Here is a 22,142-nt window from a genome sequence, read left to right on the forward strand (position 1 = left end):
CGCTCCTTCCGCTTCCGCCGGGGCCGCGGTCACCGCGATGGCGGCGGCGGCGGCGCTGGGGGCCGGGCGGCGGGCGGCAGGTGAGGCGGGACGGGGTTCAGCGTCGCGGCCTCCCCGTGGGGTGAGGCCGGGCCCGGTCCGGTCCGTCACGCAGGGCGGGTGCTGCGGGCCCCGGTCTGGGCACGCCGCGTCCGTGCGGGAGAGCCCCGGGGGAGGCCGCGGGAAGGGGCGCGGGAGGAGCGCTCGGGTCGATACCGGCATCGGCCCCAGAGCAGCGGGAAGCCTCGGGGGGATGTTAACAAAAGCTGAATCCGCTTTACACGCTCTTTTCCAGCCTAGTACGGACTTTTAGGCAAAGTCCGGGTGATGAGGTGTGGGGGGATCCATCATCCTGCTCCATCCCCGCCGTGCTGGGGGCTGGAGGGTGTTTGGGGGGGGGTCTGGCGGCCTGGCCGTGCAGGGCTGGTGTTCTCGTTGCTGGGTTTGGGTTCTGGGTTGGGTGAGTGTAACCGTGGTGAAGTGTGGCTCCTGCAAGGGAGGTGCTGGAGCGTGTTTGCCTTTGGGAGGTCTTGTTAGTCCCCTGTATCGGTCATGCTTGGGGTGGAGAGTGGAAAGGGAATGGTCCTGCAGAGAAGCTGTGCACAGTCTGTCTGTTAATTGAACACATTGCTCCAGGAAGGGAGTTGCTATCGCTGGGATAACATGGGTCATAGTGTCACAGAATCACTGACTGGTGTGTGTTGGAAGGGACCTTAAAGCTCACCCAGTTCCAACCTGCTGCTCACGCTCTGGGGGTGCAGCCCAGCACACGGCGGGGTTCTGGGCTCAAGCACACACTGAAGCCGGGTCATGGGGAGCTTCTCCTCACCCAAAACCCCAAGTCCTGCTCCTCAGGCTGCTCCATCCCATCTCTCCCAGCCTGTGTCGGTGCTGGGGATTGCCCTGGCCCTGGGGCAAGACCTTGCCTTTGGTCTTGTTGAACTTCATGAGGTTCACACTGGCCCAATAAACCTTCACAAGGTTTGTGCTGGATAAATCCCTGAGCGTGTGTTTTTAGCCCTTTATCTCTTTCTGCTAATTCATGTGTGTGGGTCCTGCTCCTTCCCAAAAATGGCTGAAGTCACGCTCAAAGTATAATGTAAGTTGTAGTAAACCCCTTGTTCTTTGAAGATTTATGCACTGCATGGTAACACAGCTTCAGTGATGTGGTGAATGTTACCTTGTATGTATGTAGCTCTGAAGAGCATGGATTCTTTTAATTCTCACCTTCTGTTGTTGCCTGTTTAGCTGTGTAGTTCCTCCACTCCTCCTGTCTAGAAGGAAAAGGCAGTTTGGGATGGTGAAACCCAAGGCACGGGAGTGTTAACCCCAAATCTGCTGACCCTGCCCCGCTCTTCCTTTCCCAAGCTCTCCTTCGCATCATGGTGCCTGCTGGGAGCTGCAGTCCCTGGCAGCACACCGTGTCTTCCTCCTCACTTTTTGGAGTGGAAACTTTGCAAGGCTTGGTAGGAGTTGCTGAGAATCACCTGGGAAATGCTGGTCAATAGCTCCCTTCCCCTTTGGGGGGGCCTAGAGGCTGGAAGGGATCCTTCAAACAGCATCAGTTAGAGCTCGGAATTAGGAGAGTGCTCCCCCATGTCCCTTCAGCCCACTGCAGTGCTTTTTGGTCACACTATTTCCAAAAGAGGGGGATGCTCTGCCTGGATCCCTCTTAAACTGTTGTGTCTAGCTGGAAGTGTCACCCTAAATAAGTGTGTGTGCAGCAGGAGGCCTTTCTCCTGCTCTCTTGCAGTGCTGCACACAACTGATGGGTCCTTTTTCTTACTGTGTGTCTTGTTTTGCTGCCTCCTTTATCTTTGTCATGATAAAGCTGAAGGATAAAGCTGAAGGAAGCTTTCACAGGCACAGGAGTGGTACCACCACACTGGGACACCTCAGCATTGATGTGTTCTGCCCCACCACAGACTAAACCCCAAGAGTTACTGCTTAGTTTTAACTCTTTTTCCCTCTCTCCCTTTCAGCCTTCCTGTTTTCCTCTGCAGTCAGGCACCAGAGTTCCCAGAGCTCCTCACCACAGCAAGGGTAATGTCAATGACTTTCTGCTTTGCTTTTTGCCCCATGAGATGTTGCCCTGCCTTGGTGGGTGGGAGGGCAGCTTGGTTTGTCTTGACAGGGTGGGAGGGCAGCTTGGTTTGCCTTTGGACGGGCAGCTATCTGTCCCCTTTGTCAGTCTGTTGCTTCTCAGTGGGCTTTGGACTCTGCCTCCCTTCAGTCCCCTTTGCCAGAAGGATGCTTCTGTTGAGCTGTGAAATTAGGCAGCCGAGTTCAGAGACAGGTAATTATTTTCTCTGCTGAGAAAGGGGCTGCAGTGTGGGCTCAGTCCGTAGCAGACAGCAGAGAAGCCACTCGACTCAGGACATTGCAGGCCCCTCAGCTGCAGGAAGGGCTTCAGCTGATGCTCCTCGGTTTAGGTGCAGGTAATCTGCTCCTCGGGGTGATCTCTGCTCGGAGTCTCTGACACCTGACAAACACGGCACTGGCTCTGCAGTCCTCATCCAGTGTGATGCCGGGAGACTTGAGCTCCGTTTGTTTCAGCGCTTTGGGAGCTGCTCGTTGGTGTCTCTGTTCAGTTCCCCTGCCGGGATGTCACCGCAGAGCGAGCTGCGGACTGTGCTGCTGCTGCTGTGACCAGGAGGGGACACTGCAGCAACGCAGCACTCCGGAGAGCAGCGGGGAAGAGGCAGGAGAGATCTGCTCTTCCTGTGCGAGCTGTACTGGCTCCTGGGCTGATTCCCGTGCGAGGTGTGCTGGTTCCTGCTGCGCTGCTGAAGGCTGTTGGGGTGGCCCCTTCCCGCTGGTCCTTGCTGTGGGAGCCCAGTTTGGATCTCTGCCCCTGCTACACAGCCCCCAGCACTGTCACTGAATCCCACAACAGACCCTTGGTGCTCACAGTTTTATACTTGCTCACAAGTGCTTTGAGTTTCTGTTACATTAAAGCCCTCTGAGAGGTGCTGCTGGGAATGACAGAGGAAACGGATGACACACAACTGCTGCTGGGTTCATTTTGCCTCTTTCACTGGCATCTAACGTTCTTCCCGGAATATTTTAGGCAGCTTGCACATCCTGTGTTATTTATAGGAAGTGTGGATCTCAGCACACTGGAAACTCTGAACTTCCCCTGTGTGATGGGGACAGTGTTCACTGAGCAGCACCTTTGTCCCCAGATTTCAGGATTGATACTATTCAGGTCATCTCGGCACCATCCAGGGTGAATCTCCCTCCTCTTTAAGGTTGTCTTTGTGGTACCATAGATTCTTGATTAATAAGGAACTATAATCTGATGCCTTTTGCTTGTGTGTCCCTCTGAGTAAAGGCATTTGGCACCTCTCATGGTGGTCTCTGAGTGCTGCCAGAAGCTCAGACCGCTGCCTCTGGTCCTCCTGATTGCTCCTTGTCCTGCAGATCCTGAAAACCAGCTCATTACAAGCCAATGGCATTGGCATTTTTAATGTTCAGCCTCACACTGTGAGCTTCATGTAGTGTTTCATTTCTGAATTAACACCCTGTGGCACGTTGGAGCATGTTAGTTGTTGTTTTAAATGAGGTTCTGTGATTTAGTGCTGTCTGTCAAGGAAGGCAGCATGTGCAAGCGAATGGATGCCTTGGGATTGACTGCACAGGGCTTGAGGCAGCCGGGAACTGGTTCAGTTTGGGGCAGAGGATCCCTCCCAGTGATAAGCTTGAGGAAAGCAGAAAGAACCCACCATGAGAGCTGATGAGAACCTGTTGCTGGCTGCTAGCTGAAACACCCCTGCCAGCTTTCAGTCTTCATCTGGTGCCCATGCCGTGGGCAGCCTGCCTTCAGGGCCTGCTTTATGCACTAAACTGGAGGGGTTACGTGTTGTGACAGCCACGTTCTGTCCTCAGTAAGCAAGAAAACAACATCTAAGTATAGGAGGTGGAGCAGGCATCAGGTAAGTGTCTTCTGCACTGAGTTTGTCATTCAGGCACTGGTGTGGTTTGAGCTGTGCTGCTCCTGTGGTTGTATCAGTGCTGAATATGTCTGTGATGCTCAGGAGTCCCCTGGGCTGGTCCCCCAGGGGGGTCTTCAGGGACTGATGCAATGTCTTGAAATGGAGAAGCTCCTGTCCCAGCAGGACAGGAAAAGAGATGTTATTAAAGCAATTCTCTACCACAACAGCCAAAGCTTCCCTTCCAAGAAGAACAAGGATTTAATTTGCACCTTTTAGCAAAATACCTTGGGGCTCAAAGTCATCTTGAGGAATGATGCTTGTGCTTGGATGAGGGATGTGGGATGGTACATGCTCCTGCTGTGGTGAGCCTGGACAGAGATAGGTGTGGGGCTCAGAAGTCCTCTTAGTGCCTCTGCTGGTCCCTCCCTGGTGTGGTGCTGTGGTAGACAGACGTGGTAATGGCACAGGAGAGGCTTTGGGGCTCAATGTGTGTGGTGGCAGATGCTGAATGCTCTGGGGGTGGGAGAAGCCGCTACTGCTGCCATTCAGGGAATGCAGCTGTAAGTGACAAAGGAAGAGCAGCCTCAGAACTCTCCTGTAAAGAACCCAGCTGTGGTCTTAAGGCCCTCTCTAAACTCTCTATTTAACAGAGAAGAGCTTCACAGAACAGAGGAAGAAAGGATGCTGTGAGTCATTGAGGCGTAGCTGGGGCTGGCTTAGGGGTGCTCATTACCTCCTTCCCCATCAAAGGCATGTTCCTGCCTCCAGATGCTCCACACCACCAGGAGCTGCAGGGCTTTCTGCTGGGCTGAAGTGGCTTGAGGAGCATTACCCTGCTCAGCCCCTGCGCTGTGGGAGAGGTAACTTGCAGCTGTACCAGGAAAAGCTTCACTAGAGCCTTTGGTCTACAACTGAGCTGTAAGTGAGGCTTAAGGTGGATCTGTTTGCACTGAGTTGGTGACACATTCCAGCCTGGAATGTCACGGTGGTTGCTGAGCTTGATCCCCACCAGCACATCTACCTGCAGCTCAGGAACAAGAGATAACAGCCTGGGGGAAGCGTTTTCAGTTAGTTTTTAATCTGTTTCTTCCTTGGCTTTCAACTATTTCCAGTAACATCCTGAAGTGGGAAGGGGGGAAAAAAGAGGGGAAAAACTGGATCCATTTCCCCAGACCGACTTTGATGTGAGGATGGGAGTAAAGCAAAGCAACCACTGAGGCATTTATCACTGTGTGTTAGAGCCTGCTGCACTTCCTGGTGGACCTAAGTGACATGAAGCCCTGGGAGCAGGCACTGTGTGTGGTAGAGCATTTGCAGGTTGAACTCAGGAATGAGACCAAGTGGTTCCTGCGTGGTTTTGAAGAGGCTGTGGGCTGCAGTGTGTCTTGTCCTGCTGAGTGCTTTTGCCTGGTGCTGGGAGGAAGGGCTGGGGACTTCGCCACAGCCAGGGTCCTCTGCTGGGTCCTGGGGAGGTAACGTGGCCTTTGCCTCACCTGCCACCCCTGCCTGCAGCACCCAAGGCTGGAACAGAAAACCTCTCCTTGCTCATGAGCTGCTGCAGCGGGGAACGTGGTCCCTGGGGAATTGTCTCTGGCCCAAGAGGGCTTTGGGCTGAGTCTTTCATACTGGCAAATCATTGTCTCCTCTACAACTTCTGCTCCCCCAGGGGAAAACCTCTTTCTTCTCCATCTCCAGCTTCTGTCACCCTTTTCCCCTCTCTTCATGTTATACATCTCTTGACAATACCTGTTTGCTACAAGTGAATTTTACCTTATCATTCACAGGCTTGTTGCCAGAACCTCTTTGTCTTCACCCCCATGGCCTGAAGTGAAACTTCCAGATCCAGTGGAAGAAGCAAAGTATCATGCAGGTAAAGGTCTCACGTCTCCAAGTGCAGACTAAGCACACCAGTATTGCCACTGGTGGCCTCATTGAGTGTAAATGTCTTCAATGATTGGAGACAGTTTCTATTCTTCATGTTTTTGTCTCATTTCTCACATGTGTTAGTGTCACTGGACCTGTGCTCCAGCTGCTGGTATTGGAGATTTGGGTAGAAGATGAGGTCTCCTTAGTTGATGACAGCTTGTAACACTCCCAGAGGAATCTGGTGTGACGTGTTGCTCTGTAAAGCATGAACCAAGCCTTTTGGACAGGAGAAAACATTTATTCTTCCTTTAATGGATAAATGGAAAAGCTGCAGCCAGCATCAGCAGTTGGATGGTGGGCACAGAGGGGGCTGGTGTATTTTAGTGCCTCAACCAGAACACTGGTGCCAGCAGAAGCAGTTGGATGGTGGGCACAGGGCAGAGCTGCAGAGGTGGGACATAAGGCAGTGAGCAGCTGGGCAGTGACATAACGTTAGTGAATGTGGTGGTGTCCCCACATCTAGTCAGGACCATGGAATGCAGCCAGTGGTGGTCCTGAAGGGAGCACAGGGACCAGACAGCAGCAGCCAGTGAAGGGCCTGTAGCAGTTCAGCACCCATCCTCCTTGCTTAGCCTCACCAGAACATGTCAGTGTTCCTCCTGTAAGCAGACACAGGATCCCCTGGCACTGGGATGTGAACATCAGACCCACAGAAGGTCTATGTGTCCATATTGCCCAGGTGGGGCTTTGTCATGGCGCCAGGGCTGGTGGTGGGGAGCCAGCACACATGGATGTGTCTCAGCACTGAGCAGTAACGAGCCCCAGAGGGTGAATTCCTTCCTAGCTGCTGAGGGGTGGCAATGGGCAGTTGTGTGCTTCACACAGGCACCGAGCTCTGCTGTTCAGGAGCAGGCAGTGTTCCTGCCTCACCTTAGCCTCTGGGAGGGCTGTGAGAGGAACCTGACTGCTTGGCTTTAGATGGGGGAAGTAAAGGAGAGGAATTAGTTTATGAGGAGAGAGTGAGAGGAGAGCAGCCGGGCTGTGTACACCCTTGTGCAGTGTCCCATCACCTGGCTGAAGTGTGTTCATAACCAAGTGATGCACATTGGAGACAGCCTCCTGCTCCAGGTCTCCTCTCTGGCTGTTTTCCATCATGCTCTTTATCTCCTTTGTGCTCCTGGGATTGCTCCAGTGACAGATGAGTGTCCCTGAGTGTGTTTGACCCAGTGGTGAACCATGAACTGCTCAGTTCGGTTCACTGAAGCCCTGTGGTGAACAGGGTCCCATGTTCCTTGATTGATTCCAATGGGATCCCTGGGGCTGCTGTGATTTCCGTGCCTTGTAACCTCCTGCTGCTCATGAGCTTGCATCATTGTCTCCCAGCTGTGCTCACCCAGAGCAAACAGCAGTGAGAGCGTTTGAATCCTGCCTCCTGTTTTCCTGCTGGCTGGGGAAGCAGCCGTGGGTATCTCAGGAAGGGTCACTCCAGATGGTGCTGAGACACAACCATGCTGGCAACCTAATGGGGACATCACTTGATGTTTCCTGTCACTGAAGGGATTTGGAAGAGTGATCAACCACTTGAGAGCCCCAGTGCAGTGAAGAAAACCTTTTCTGGTTACAAACCAGAAAGCCCCGTGGGTAGGAAGCTGGATTGGACAAGGCAATACCCCTGTCAGAGCATCACCCTGCAGGGCTTTGCTAAGAGTCTGAAACGTAGGGGTTGAAATGTTGCCCACAGGGCAGTGATAGACCCAGGTCAGCAGTTCAGAGCTGGGAGAATGTATTGTACCCATTGTGCAGGTGAGGGCACAGCAGGGGGAAGGGGTGATTTCCTCTGGACTGGTTGGAGTAGACCACTGTGCATCAGAGAGAAGAGCACCCATGGGACAGTTCCAGTGACACAGAAGCTGAGCTCTCCATCATAGTAGGGACTGCAGCAACTGCTGCCTTGCTGATCACTTCTGTCCTTACCTCTACCTTGACTGGTCTGTATCTGCTGGGCTGGAGCTGGGCGCTCGGGGGTGTTCCTGTGAGGGCTGGGTTGGTCTGACTGAATTCCTGTCTGTCCCAAATGGATGTTGTTCTTCTTATGTTCCAAGAAAATATGATTCAGCTGCTTCTGATGACAATGAAGAAAATACAAGTTTTCCAGTTATAGAAAAGTTGCTGCTCCTGACCAACTCCAGAGGGTGGAAAACTGCTGCTCTTTGGCTGGGAATGGCACTTGTTAAGCAATACCTTTGATATTCCCATAAAACTTGGGTTTGGCTTCACTGCACTGGAAGCTGATGACAGTAAATGAAGCTTGTTCATGTCCAGGCCCTGGTCCTGGGGTTTGTACCTGCTCTGCATCCATGTGCAGATACATGGGAAGGGATTTTCTGGGAAGGACCGGGGGAAGGTTTGTCTTGGCTGTGCTGCAGGTCCATGTTCTCAGGCCAGGCCTTGTTAGCAAGCTGGAGCTGTCTCCTGTGTGCTTTGCCAAGCTCTCCTGATGTTCCTGCATTCCTTACATGGCTTTCAGAGCTCTGGGCCTTCTGCATATGACTTGGGAGTGGAGAGGAGCTGCCCTCCAAGTGCAGGATGCACAGGAAAGGGCTCTTTTCAGGAAGGCTGTATATCAGAATAGTGTGTGTTCTGGGGTGCCTGAGAATTAGAATCACAGAACCCCAGCCTGGTTTGGGTTGAAGGGACCTTAACGCTCATCCAGTCCCAACCCCCTGCCACGGGCAGGGACACCTTCCACTAGAGCAGGTTGCTCCAAGCCCCTGTGTCCAACCTGGCCTTGAACACTGCCAGGGATGGGGCAGCCACAGCTTCTCTGGGCACCCTGTGCCAGCGCCTCAGCACCCTCACAGGGAAGAGCTTCTGCCTCAGAGCTCATCTCAGTCTCCCCTCTGGCAGGTTAAAGCCATTCCCCTTGTCCTGTCACTACAGTCCCTTGGCAAAAGTCCCAAGAAAAGGGGGGCTGAGCAGTCAACAGTCCAAATGAGCTGCGTGGTGTATACTGAGTGTTGGGTGTTCACTGATGTGTGGGTTTGCCAGCAACTGAAGTACAAATGGGTCCCTAAGTTCACACATGGGAGGCTCACATGTTGTAGGAAACAACGTTGCCGTTGATCCTTGCTTAAGGATTCCCAGAGGATAGGAGGTTAGGTGGGAGAGCAGTGCAGGTGAACGAGCCCTTGCTGAGGTCTCTGATCGCTCCCTCGCTGCTGTCTGCCCACAGAGGTGGTCCGGAGGGTGAACGGGCTGATCGCAGCGGGGCACTACGGGCGCCTCTTCGCCGTGGTGCACTTTGCCAGCAAGCAGTGGAAAATCACCAGTGAGGACCTGATCATGATGGACAACGTGCTGGAGGCGGAGTGTGGAGACCGGATCCGCATGGAAAAGGTGATGTGCTGTGCTCCCACAGTGCCTGTGGTGCCATGCTGTGCGTGGGGCCCGGGCAGGCTGCTGGAGCATCCTCTGGGGCAAAACCCAGGGCCAGGTCTTAAAACCCCTCCTAAAGAGCTCCTGTCAGATCTCTCCTTACTCCAGCCATTTGCTTTGCCTCCGTTTTGCTCCAGTTGCTCTGTGAGTGAAGCTGTTGCTGTGATTTCTGTGGAGCAGGGCTGGAATGAGTCCTGCCAGACTCTCTTAGGAGACAGATTTTTGTTGCACTGACTTCATCCAAAAAAAGAAGATGACAGTTGTTGTTTCTAGACAGGCAACTGAAGCCTGTGTTTACCTCGAGGCTCCCAGCACCCAAAATACTGCAGAGCTCCCAGAGGGACCGGCCCTGCTTGCTGCTGAGCTAGATCCTTATCACACTGAGTGTGCTGGGTGGAGGGAGAGGGATGGTGCATGGAGGGGAGAGCTGCCAAGATGCAATTCAATGTCTTCAGCCTTGGTTAACTAGTAGGAACTTGTGAGGTTCATTAATTCCAATCTTAACTGAAAGATTATGAAGTTGGCTTCATCTTAATGTTGATTGTTATGATGATTCGAGCCAAGCAGAGCTGGGCACTGTCTCTACTCATGCACTGCTCTGAGGTCCAGTTTTGGGGCAGCTGTTTGGGCTGGGTCCTGCATCCTTATATACAATAGACAGGAGGGATCTGCATGGAGCAGCCAGCTAGGAACACAAGAGAGTGAAGGGGAAAAACCTGCCCTACCAGCATAACCCTTTGGGGATTTCATCTGGGATTCACAGATTAGATGGATCTGTCTATACCAGAAGTCAGAATGTTTCATAACCCTTTCTGTGTTGCTTGTAGCTGCTGCCACCAGTTAGGGTGGGGAAGGAGGCAGCCTGGAGGAAATGCTGCCTCTTCTCACTGTGTCCTCTCTGTTATCCTGCCTGATCCTTTAGAGGGGCAGGTGATTGAAATGCCCTGATACAAAAGCCCTGCAATAGTGAATCCCCCCGATGGTCATTTCTTTACTGCCCATCTTGAGGCCTCATGGAGGACCATGAGGTAAATGTTTCTCTACTGGGTTTACGTAGCAATTGCTATAAAACTGCAATGATTTTAGGAGCTGCCATTCATTCAGATCCCACACAAGGCAAATTATTCTTCTTCCCTTGTTGTATCTTTTACAACTGGTGGTGAGCCAGAACAGGAAGGTTCAGTGTGTTCTGATCAACATGCAAGATACTTCTACAGCACACTTTGGTAGGGCGAGCTCTCTGGAAGGCTGTTTAATGAGTGTGTTTTGCCTCTTAGCTGCCTTTCCACATCCCAAGTGTCAGGTTGAAATGTGAAAAGCCCTCATTTAAAGCAGTTTGACTCCTTTACGGTGCCTGTAGGACTGGAAGGTGCTGTTTGCATGTCTGCTGGGTCCATGAGCAGTGATAGATGTCTGGTTTGTTTTCCATAGGTTCTGCTGGTCGGTGCTGACGACTTCACGCTTATTGGAAGGCCGCTCCTGGGGTAAGATGTCTCATCTGAGCATTATCTGCAAGACAATTCTTACACTTAATTGTAGCTTCAGGGCTCCTACAGTTCCTGAAGCTGAAGAGAGCCCTGGATTTATCGGCACAAGCTTTTTCCCAGCCCTGTGCCCTTTGAAAGAACACCAGTAAACCATTGCCACGGTGCCAGGGTAGAGCAGCAGTGCCCATCACTAAGGTAACTGTAGGATAGTCACCTCTGCTGGGCTGGATCTTTCCCTCATGGTGTAACCCTTGCACAAACTGGTAGTAAATCTTGCTCCTCAACAGCTTTACTCCCTCACTCTAATTTTGGTGATAGTCATCTTGGAATAACCCAGAAACCCTTTCCCAACCCTTAATCCCTTAATTTGACTTGGGTTTTTCAACCCATTTCCTTTTGCCCTTGTCTTAACCCAGCAGGCCTTAATCTTCATTTCAGAGTTCTTCCAGTCACATAGCCCAGCAGAACTGGGGAGGAGGAGTTGACCCCTTGGTACCAGCTCCATCCCAGTGCTGTAGGACTTGCTCTACAAGCTGGCGGAACACTTGGTTCTTCAGCCTTGTCTTTACCTAAAGGAAGTGGTGTGTGGACCGGGTGTTACTGCTCTGCTCTTGGCACTACCCAGAACCAAAGTCATGAGCTGTTTTCCCCAGGACAAGAGGTTTTAGTGATAAAACACAAGATAAGGGGGGTTGCAGGTGCTCAGAGTGTCTGGAAGCCCTGGCTGTGGTCTGGTTGCAGGCTGAACCACATGTTTAGGATTCAACTTGAACTGCAGCGGCTTTGGCAAAGGATGGTCAGAGGAAGGGGAGCTTGTATATCTGCGTGGTTTCAGGTCAGATAAGGAGGAACTTGTACATCTGAATTATTTCTTGGTGGCTTGTAGGTTCAGGTTAGAAATGCCACGTGGTTTCAGACTGGTTTCGTTTCTGAGTTCTCTGTGTGGTAATTAAGGGTCACGTGTAACGTGTTTGTATGGTCAATAACAGGACTTCAGTTGCTCTGGTGGTTCCTGCTGTGGTTCCCTGTGTTAGGCAGGATTTTGAGGGCTGCCAGGCCTTTTAGCAGTACTGCAAATAGATCTGGGATAGCAGATCATCAGGAGTCTCTGAATTACTGCCAGATCCTGCACTTGGGGAAGATTTGAGGAAGGGGAATCTTATTATTAGGACTGGAAATGCCGTCGTGCAGAAATGCAGGTAAGAGCCCAAGCTCTCAGGCAGGGCTGTGCCACGGCAGGCGGTTCAGGAGCACCATCCTTCACCCAGCTCCCTTAACCAGTGGCTTTGGGGTGGTTCTTCCCAGCTCTCCATCTGTGTGCTGGCCTTGGCATGTGGCCTGAGAGCTGTGGGGCAGGAGGAAAACCAGCTGCCTGGCTCCTGCGGGTGCTCTGCGTGTGGAACGTGCTGTCAGTTCCTTGGTGCAGACCAACTGCCCATCTGCCAGCGTTAGCTGCAGCTCCGATACCTTTGGCAGAGGAAGAGCAGTGGGAGGAGGAGGAGGAGGCAGCTGGGGAGGTGCCATCCTCCCCCTGAGCTCCCTGGTACAGGCTGAGGAGGGGACAGCAGGACCCAGCCTGTCACAGCGATGTGGGCTGCAGTTCTTTCACCCAGTCCCCAGTTGTGCCTAAACCACAGACATTCTGGAGGGGAGAAAAGAGGTTGGATGTGAACAGAGGGGGTTGTTTTTCTGTTGGTTTAAATCTAACGCCATCAGTGGCTGCTTGCACCAGTGTCTGTGTGAGACAGATCCCAGCTGCGCTCCCTGCTCAGCCTCACAGGCAGGCAGGAACTTGTCCTGCTTTGGACACATGGTCATGGATTAATTTGCTGTAGCAGTCGGATGCCTCCCAAGATGACACTTCTCTGAAGCCTTAAAAAACCCAACAGTGCAGCAAAGCAGATCTGCGAGGCAGAGGCTATTCTGGGAAGCTCGGGCTGGCTCCTGCTTTGGAATCTGCTGGGGTTTGTGTCTGTGCAAGGGACTCGCTGCCTCGACCATGGGCAAAGGGTGCGCTTGTACCTTGTGTAGCTGTGTAACCCAACTGTGCACTTTAAAGCTGGGATTAGAAGTGAGCACAACCTGGGGCAGGTTGGCGTTTCAGGCCACTGAGCCCCCTTAACTGTTCTAGACCTGAGGGAGGTGAATGGTGCCTCTATGAGACGGGGCTTGGGGCAACCTGCTCTAGTGGAAGGTGTCCCTGCCCGTGGCAGGGGGTTGGAGCTGGAGGAGCTTTAAGGTCCCTTCCAACCCAAACCACTCTGGGATTTAGCTTATTTCTAAACCAAGTGCAGCTGATGGAGGGTTTTCCTCTGGATGAGCCTTGCTCTTTCTCCTGCTACCTGCCCATGTTTTCAGTGGAAATGCCAAAGGGCCCTGGACCTTTTCCTTTCCCAGTTACTTTCTGCAGGGAGTGAGTTGTCAGTTGAAGTTATTACCCTTTGGGGCTGTAGGTTGCCCAGATCCTGGATCTTTTTCACTGCTTAATGACAGCAGCTTTCAGCCAGCTTAAATCTATGAGGTTTCAGTGTGAATGTTTCGTGCCTCCTGCTGAAGCCTGGTGGATGTGCTTTGTCATGGAACGTTCTGCTACTGAAGGCACAGGCCTGACTCTGTCAGGCTCTGGGAAATGTGTCACCCCCCCCCTTTGTTTTTATGGGCATTCCAGTCATACCAAAACCATTTGATAAAGATTTGCTTGTTCCTTGGGCTCTATTTTGCTGAGAACTTTTCTGTTTGGATGCGCTTCACCAGCAAGTTGGTTCCTGCTGTGCTTCAGCCCCTCAACCAGCAGGACCTGGGGCTTTGTCCAACAGGGAAGGACTCACCAGGGCCCCTTGGCCTTGAACTTTGACTTGCAGAGTGAAGCCACACTTGGATACTCAGCTGCATCGACGATACCCTTAAAGCACATCAACATCGACATGGGGGGAACCCTTATCTACAGATGTGTCAGTGTTCCTCCCTTCGGCGGGCACCCTGGGGCAGCTCTGTGCCAGGGACAGCGTGGCTGTGCTGCTGCAGAGCCTGGCTCTCCTGAGAGCAGCCCAGGGACCTCAGTGACCGAGTCACTTCTGGCCTGGCCACTTCCCAGTTTTCCCGTGTGATCCATTAGGGAGTTTCTGATGTGCCTTTACAGCCCGAGCCTGGGAGTGCAGCTTCCCCTTCGCCTTCAGTGGGCAGGAGTCAGAAGGAATTAGACACAGAAAGTGTCTCTTCCCGTGGCAGGGGGTTGGAACTAGACTATCTTTAAAGGTCCCTCCCAATCCAACCCAGTCTGTGGTTCTATGGCAGTAGAGCTCCCTAATGCCAGGGTAAAGCAGGGCCAGCCCCGGGGTGCAGCTCAGTCTCTGCTTTCTGTCCTCACATACACACTCGCTGTGACTCTCAGTAGTGCTGGATGTGGATAGTGGCCTGTCAGGGTCACCCAGTCATTATCTTGTGTCTATTTTCTTCTGGGCTGCTCACTGAAGGCAGATGGATCAGTTTGTCCTCTGGCTGTCATTCCCTCCTCCCGCAAGGATTCCATCTGAAATACAGCACAGCCAGAGGGGAAACGTTAAGAGAGATGGTGAATGTCTGGGTGCCTCTGGCCTCCTGGTGACCCTGCTGGAGCAGTTGAGCCAGATGGGCTGTCCCCTCTGTCCCCTTTATGTGCAGGCAGAGTGCTTGACAGGGAAATGTTCTTTCAGTGTCTTCTCTCATGCTAATGAGTTTCTAATGGTGTTCTGCAGTGATGCTGCATGTAAGTGTCTCTTCCTCCTCCCTTGGGGCCCTTGGTCAAAACCAGCCTGCCAAAGCTTTTGTCTGGCTTTTGTCTGGAGGCTCTTCCCTTGCCGGCGAGGAGCTGCTGTGCAGACAGGTAGGGGTCCTCCAGCCACCTCGATTTCCAGCTCTGGTGTTCCTCAGGGAGCAGCTGTAAATCCCAGCTCTTCATCCTCCTCCGGGAGCTCTGCAGGCCCGCTGTGTGTGTGCCCGTAAGGTGACATGCAGGGACGAGTTACTCTGTGATCTTACCTGTGAAGGCAGTACAAGCTGTTTTCTCCTCTCTCCATCCTGGGGGAGGGAGGATGTTTACTTGCTGAGAGTTTCCATGTGTAGAACGAGATCTAGAAATGATGTGAGTGATGGAGCCGTCTCAGCACTCAGCCTCAGCTCCGCCAGGAGCCAGTCCCAGCCTCCTGCTCTGGTTTGGGGTAATCAAGCAGGACAGAGCAGGAGTGGGAGGCAGGAGAGGCGGGTGGGAGGAGAGTGACTTGCTGCAGCAGGCAGGGAGCTGTGCCTCGCTGGAAGCAGTGCCTGAAGCTCTCGCACTAAGCCTTTGCCAGGACTCACTCAGGTGAGCAAAGAGAGAAGACTTTTCCAGCTGTGTGTGGTGCTTTGTGGAAGGAGGAAGGACTTCTGTGCTGACCAGCACAGGAGGAGGTGCCCCGGGTGGCTTTAACCTGCACCACAGGCAGATTTGGACACACAAGCTCATGTGAAGGTGCCAGGGGCATTTATCTTACTGAAATACAACAAGTTCCTGCAGGTTCATCTTCCTGCTGCCTCTGTGGCTGCTTCTGATCTTATCCCTCCCATGGCAGAGGCACTGCCCTGCAGCCTGTCACACTGCTTGGCTGAGCCACCCACAGCACCCTGAGGTGTTTGGGTTTGTGCTGTGAAGCCAAAAACCTGCCAGGTTTCCCTTTGTAGCTCCCGTGGATGGGGGCTCTGTGACACAGGAGGGGGGGTGTCTCTTATCCCCCGGAACCTGCTCACAGAGGGGAGGAGGGTGTAAATCATTGCAAGTGATGCTTTGAAATCTGTTTCTCAGGAAGGAGCTGGTGCGTGTGGAGGCCACAGTGATCGAGAAGACACATTCGTGGCCGAGAATCAACATGCGCTTTCGGAGGAGGCGCAACTACCAAAGGACACAAAGTAAGAGCACTGGGCATGGAGCATGGAGCACAGAGCTTGCTTCCCTGCTGATTTGTGCCTGGATTTCGGAGGGGGGAATATCCTGACCCAGGGGTGATGCCTGGGGAAGGGAACTTGTTCACCTTCCACTAGAGCAGGTTGCTCCAAGCCCCTGTGTCCAACCTGGCCTTGAACACTGCCAGGGATGGGGCAGCCACAGCTTCTCTGGGCACCCTGTGCCAGCGCCTCAGCACCCTCACAGGGAAGAGCTTCTGCCTCAGAGCTCATCTCAATCTCCCCTCTGGCAGGTTAAAGCCATTCCCCTTGGCCTGTCCCTCCAGGCCCTTGTCCAAAGCCCCTCTCCAGGTTTCCTGGAGCCCCTTTAGGCTCTGGAGCTGCTCTAAGGTCTCCCCTTCAGGAGCCTTCTCTTCTCCAGGCTGCCCCAGCCCAGCTCTCTCAGCCTGGCTCCAGAGCAGAGCTGCTCCAGCCCTCGCAGCAGCTCCGGGGCCTGCTCAGCAGCTCCATTGTGATCACCAAGTGACTTTCCCTTCTCATATATGACAGAGGGGAAAATTAGGACCATTCTTTATGAAACAGGTGCTGAACCCCTGGCCAGCCTCACACAGTCCCACCTTCTAAAGCGTGTGCAATGAGTTTGTGCTGTCACCTCACCTCTTCTCTTCTCTTTCTTTTCCAGTCATTATAAACCCACAGACCGTCCTCCGGATCAACACCATCGAAATCTTCCCCTGTTTGTCATGACTGACTGATGGGTGATGTGAGATTTAGCTCTGTTATTGCTTTGGGTATATATGGAAATAAAACTGCCTTGTCTTTGGGAAGCTCTGGACTTGTAGCTGTTGTCAGAGATGGAATTCTCTATGTGCTTTTTAAACCAACAATGAAACGCTTTTTAAACTAACAATGAAACACTTTTTAAACCATTATTTCAGCCTTGATGGTGATTGTTTGCCAGGAGTTCTAAGCAAGGTAAGGTCATAGAATCACAGACTGGTTTGTGTTGGAAAGGACCTTAAGATCATCCAGTTCCAACCCTCTGCCATGGGCAGGGATGCCTCACACTAGACCATGTCACCCAAGGCTCTGTCCAGCCTGGCCTTGAACACTGCCAGGGATGGATCCATTGCTGCTGTCAGGCTGTTCCATGTCACCTGGCTCTGCCTGCGCCTGCCCAGCTCTGGGTCCTTTAGGAGTCCAGGCTCTCAGGTGGGTTTTAAACATCCCTTGGGCTCCCTGGTTGTGAAGGAGAAGGGCCATCAGCCCCTCTGGTCCCAGAGGTGAGGCTCTGAGCCTGCAGGACAGACTCTACCTGGACACTTACTCCATTCCAAGAGCCTATAGCTGTGCTCACAGGGACTGTGGGTGCACTTCAGGCTGGCCACGGGTTTGGGTGAGCACATCTGCCCTCTGGAGACCCTCACTGCTCTCCACACACTGCACTTACATCAGTGTGCAAAGGTCTTCAAGAGTGCCAAGTGTCACTTGGAGTCTGCCCCCTGCCCCTTTCCTCACAAAAGCCCTGCTGCTCCACCGGTGTTATCCCTGGTGGTGTGTGGCTTCAGGGCATGTCCTGGGGGAGTGTGGCCCACAGCCAACAGGGACCGGAGGGAGCAGTGGAACAGGACAACTGCAGGATCCCAAATCCACTCCCAGGTCATGCGAAGTGGTACAAATCCTTCTTGAAGATGAGCAGCAGGCGATGGAGGTGAGGAATTACCCTCTTAGAGGTGAGCTGGAGAGTCTGTTGCACAGCAATACACTGTGTGTGGGTGATACCATCAGAACAAGGTTCCGGTGGCTCAGGAAGGGTTTCAGGCTTACTGCGCACACTCGGTGCTTCACCTGCTGAGTGCATTTTCATGTCCAGATCTCGGCAGTTTCTCTCTGCTCTGCCTGCAGCCTGAGCACTGACACTCACTGAGCAGCACGTGCGAGGCCGCACTCAGCCAAGGTCCATGAGTGTTTCTGGGCTGGGATAGCAACCAGGAAGAGTTTCCCAGTAACAACCAGGAAGCTTCCCAGAGCTTTCTCGAGGCTGTCAGTGTCCCTACAGCTACCATGAGGAGCGGTAAGTGGTTCCTGCTCCCCTTGGCACTTCCTTAGGGAATACCTGGCTTCAAATGAGTCGGGAGGAACATCCCATATGGGTGTCCTTGTGCACCCGCTGTGACTCCTCCACAGGCCCACAGCCTGTGCTGGAGGATGTGCTAGTTTGGAACATAACTATCTCTGGGTCTTGTCCTGTCTTCCAAAGCTCACGCATCCATATAAACCTGCAGGAGATCACTTTAGGTGCCATGAACACCAGGCGTGGAGGCTGAGGCTGCATTTCCTCTTGCCTGGCTTCAGCTGGAGGGAGATCCGGGCGTGCTTGGGTTAAGGAAGTTCTGCAGTCGCTGGGTCATCTGCAGAGCCTGACTCATCTCTTCCTCTTCAGGATGCTGGGCAGGAACAGCCCTTTGGAGATGCTGTTCCTTCTGTACTGGCTGTTATTGGCGGTTGGACACCCAGATTTTCAGTAGCTAATGGTAACGCAAAGGCAGGGACCCTGATGATCTGGACAAGGGGATCAAGTGCACCCTCAGTTAGGTCACAGGTGACACCAGGTTGGGCGGGAGTGTGGATCTGCTGGAGGGCAGGACACTGCAGAGGGATCTGCATAGGCTGATCCATCAGGATGAGGTTCAAGAGGGCTCAGTGCCAGGTCCTGCACTTGGGTCACAACAACCCCCTGCAACTGGGGGGGTTTAGTCTGGAGAAGAGAAGGCTCAGGAGGGACCTTCTCGCTCTCTGCAACTGCCTGACAGGAGGATGGAGCCAGGAGGGGGCTGGTCTCTGCTCCCAAGGAACAAGGGATGGGACAAGAGGAAACGGCCTCAAGCTCCCCCAGGGCAGGTTTAGATGGAGCTGAGGAGCAATTCCTTCCCCAAAGGGTGCTCAGGCATTGGAACAGGCTGCCCAGGGCAGGGCTGGAGTCACCATCCCTGCAAGTGTTCACACCCCGTGTAGCCGAGGCCTCAGTGCCATGGGTTAGTGGTGGCCTTGGCAGTGCTGGGGAATGGACCTGATGAGCTTAAACGTCTTTTCCAACCTGGTTGATTCCGTGGTTCTGCAGCCAGCTCAGATCGCTGCAGCCTTGTCTCCAAGCTCTTACAAATGGATGCAGAGGGGGGACCTCTCCAAAAGTCACCTCCCACCTTTTCCCTGTTCTCCCGAAGGTGTCTCCAGTTCTACTCCAGGCCCGTGGCTCCCATCAGGAGCAGCGAGTTGCCGCATGCTGCAGGCTGACACAGGCACTGTCCCAGCAGATCTCATCCTGTCACAGGCTGTTCTGGTCCGCAGCGGGATGGTGCTGAAAGCTGGAGGCGTTCTGCTGGACACCTGCGTTTCCCAAGGCATTGAGAGTGCCGGAGCTTGGGAACAGCTCGGGAACAGCTCCGGCAGCTCGGCTGGTGGAGGGTGAGGGGAGTGTTCTGTCCTTCCTGGTTACAGGCAAACGCTTTGCAGAGCTTCAAGGCTCAGAAATCCAGCAGGAAGAGCCCAGAGCTGATTCGAAACGAAAAGCAAATGTCTTCAGTTGATGTGTAACAGTGGGCATTGGGAAATGTAAACCTAACCCAAACGAGAGCCTGTATGAGATGAGGGTGGTTCCATAGTGTTTTGGGGGGAGGAAAATGCAGGAAGGGAAAATGCAGTATCAGGAAGTGCTGGGGTTCTGTTGAAAATGGCGTGATATAAAATCAGAGCAGAACATTCAGGTTTGATTCAGACTGAGGCAAAAGGGGATTAGTGTTGACATTTTCTTTGGGGGAATTTAGCGGAGCAGCTTTTTGCCATTCCAAGTGGAAGCAGAAATCCCTTAATCCTTCTCCAGAGGGAAGTCACAAGTCTCCCTTTGGCTTCACATGTTGGGGGGTGGCTGGTGCTGATCCTCTTTCTGGCTGCTTATTTTGCCACACTTAAATATGTAAGAGCAGAACTTTCTCAACAGAGAAGCACTGATTTAATCCCTAAGCACTGATTCACAGTGGAAGTTTATCCCTTAGGATAAACCATCTTGCTGGGCAGCACATTGGGTCAGGGTGGAATGTGAGGGTGCCTTGCCCAGAGTCTAGAGGTTCAGCATCCACATGGGTCAGACAAGAGCCAGGCTGAGCTCTAGAGCAACCCCTGGGTGTTTGTCCCCCATAATGTCCCTCGGTGCTGTTTGATGCTGTGTGAATCAGGCTCTGGTGCCTGAGGGGGGCTGGAAAGCCGGAGCGGATGGAGCCGGATTCCAGTGCCTGCTCCCTGCCCTGGCCACAAAGGCTCTGGCTGTTGTGGGTTCTCTGGGTGCTGCCGGGGAATGCCGCAGCACCGCGCTCTTCCCGCGGTATGGGGGGCTCTCAGCACCGGCATTCCCTGCAATAGCGAGCATTGTCTCCTGCCTGGCCGTGCTGACGAGGGGTTTGTTCAGACGCCTCACATCGCTCCCACAGCCCCTGTTGTGAGCACAGAAGCCTGGATGCAGCAAACCCCTGGATCCCAGAGAGCAGATCCCAGGGCACCCCCCTCTCCCACTCCTGTTCCCTCTCGGAGGAGCTGGAGGGTGTTTGGTCAATCCCCAGTTACGTGCATGCTGCAGCAGTGAGCAGGATGTGCTGCTGCACAGTGATCCATGAAGGTCAGCCTGGCCACATCCTCGTCCCTCACCCTTTTCGGAGCAATGGACTGTGGCACCTTAACTCATTTGTGTTTAGCTTAAGGCCAGGTTGGACACAGGGGCTTGGAGCAACCTGCTCTAGTGGAAGGTGTCCCTGCCCGTGGCAGGGGGTTGGAGCTGGAGGAGCTTTAAGATCCCTCCAACACAAACCCTTCTATGATTCTGAGTGGTTATTTCCTCCTGTCCCTCAGATACAGAGGCTTCAAGAGCTGGTTTGGAGAGAGGTTTCAATCATTGGAAGGCTGATGCTGTTCTCCTAAACAGGATGCAGTGATACTGGCAGCATGGGTGCCAAGTCTGCAGCTTCAAGGTGCTTGGATTTGGGTTTTGCATCCCAATAAGATCAATAAGAACCAGAAGAGCATCATCATGATTGAAGGAGAACGGCCTGCGCTGGTCATCCTACAAGAGAGCTTCCTGCAGCTTTGTCTCCAGAGCTCTGTCTGGGCGAGTTTTAAACCCCATTCATGGTGGGCTCCCTTGACAAAGCCATTCTGGGCTCTAAAATAAGCTCCACCAGCAAAGCTGTTCCTCGCAGCGTGGAGTTTCCCATGGTGAGGATCAGTGTTTGTGCAACAGACGTGGTGAGCACTGGTGTCCTCGCCTCAGCAAACCAGGAGGGCTGAAACCCTCTCCTTGGGACCCGAGGGCCAGCAAAGGGCTTTGGTGACCTGGTTGTGGTGCTTGGATCTGCTCAGGCCTCACATGCTCCACCACGAGCTGCCGGCGTTCACCCGGCTGAAGGGGCAAAGCAGCTTGAGCAGTTCTCAGGACGCGTTGTTCAGGCCCCCAGGGTTGAAGGGAATCGCTGTTCATCCGCCCCTTTGCTGTGATTTCATCCCCATCAGCTTTGCGAAGGCGTCTTTGAACTCTAACGTGGAGCCAGATTTATTGTCTCAGCATGATCCAGCCACGCTTTGGCTGCGCATCGAAATGTGCTTCAGAAACCAGGCACAGCCAGAGCGTAACACCAGGAACAGGAACCGGCTTTGAGACAAGAGGGTTTCTTGTCTCTCTAGACCTAAAAAGCAGCCCCTTTATGAGGAAGAGAAAGGGAAATGTCCCTGTGGGGCCGGGCTGACGCCGCCTGGAGCAGGCAGCAGCCGGCCAGCACTGGGGCAAGCTGCTTTCATCTATTTTCTCTCTCCCTATTTATAGAACATGGGAGAAGCGGCCGGGATCGGGATCTGTGTCCCTGCTCCTGCCACAGCTCTGTCTGGCTGAGCCAAGGCAGGGGCTGATTGTGGTGGGAAGAGGCAGGAGAGGCCCTGAAGGCTGAGGGCACTCTAATTGCATGCTGGCTCTGCTATAGCAACCCAAAGCATGTTTACTGAGGGCAGTGTGACTTCAGCTGTATTCTTGGAGAGCATTCCCTGGTGGCCCCAACCAGCATTAACTCCCAAGAGACGTGCTGGCCACGGAGCTTGAGCATGGGATCTCGTCTTGATAGGAACAACATTTGCATGGTCATTAATGGGAGATGGTTAAATGCGATACATGAGTTGGAAAAGAGGATTCAGCCCTTCAAGGGGATGCTCAGGAGATAAACTAAACGTTGTGGGAGCAAAGCTTTGGAATACCTTGGTCCTTTTTGAGCGCAGGGTGCAGGCTCCAAAGCCGGTTTGAGACTGGGTTGGTTTCCATCAGCACCCTGCACCTTCAGATCATCTAATGGAGAGAAAAGGAACCAGCTTTCATTTTATCTTCCTTTTCCAAAGAAAACCAAAGACCCCATTTCTCTCTCCCTCAGAAGCAGCA

The 22,142-nt window shown here is 53.2% G+C and overlaps 1 protein-coding gene across 1 annotated transcript; it reads left to right on the forward strand.

Moving 5' to 3' along the window:
• Window positions 1-11: 11 nt before the first annotated feature.
• Window positions 12-16,507, forward strand: MRPL21 (mitochondrial ribosomal protein L21). The gene is made up of 7 exons (XM_030483541.1): window positions 12-80; window positions 2,022-2,082; window positions 5,759-5,844; window positions 9,073-9,236; window positions 10,707-10,759; window positions 15,579-15,682; window positions 16,359-16,507. Exons 1-7 carry the CDS (start codon window positions 38-40, stop codon window positions 16,421-16,423), a joined length of 576 nt encoding a protein of 191 aa, XP_030339401.1. The 5' UTR covers window positions 12-37; the 3' UTR covers window positions 16,424-16,507.
• Window positions 16,508-22,142: the final 5,635 nt, after the last annotated feature.

Source organism: Strigops habroptila, chromosome 4 (genome assembly GCF_004027225.2).
Source record: "Strigops habroptila isolate Jane chromosome 4, bStrHab1.2.pri, whole genome shotgun sequence".
NCBI classification, from domain to species: domain Eukaryota; kingdom Metazoa; phylum Chordata; class Aves; order Psittaciformes; family Psittacidae; genus Strigops; species Strigops habroptila.

Coding starts and splice junctions, on each gene's coding strand:
- MRPL21 (XM_030483541.1), top strand. CDS start 38: ATGGCGGCGGCGGCGGCGCTGGGGGCCGGGCGGCGGGCGGCAG. Junction 5,845..9,072: donor AGAAGCAAAGTATCATGCAG/GTAAAGGTCTCA, acceptor GTCTGCCCACAG/AGGTGGTCCGGAGGGTGAAC. Junction 15,683..16,358: donor CAACTACCAAAGGACACAAA/GTAAGAGCACTG, acceptor TTTCTTTTCCAG/TCATTATAAACCCACAGACC.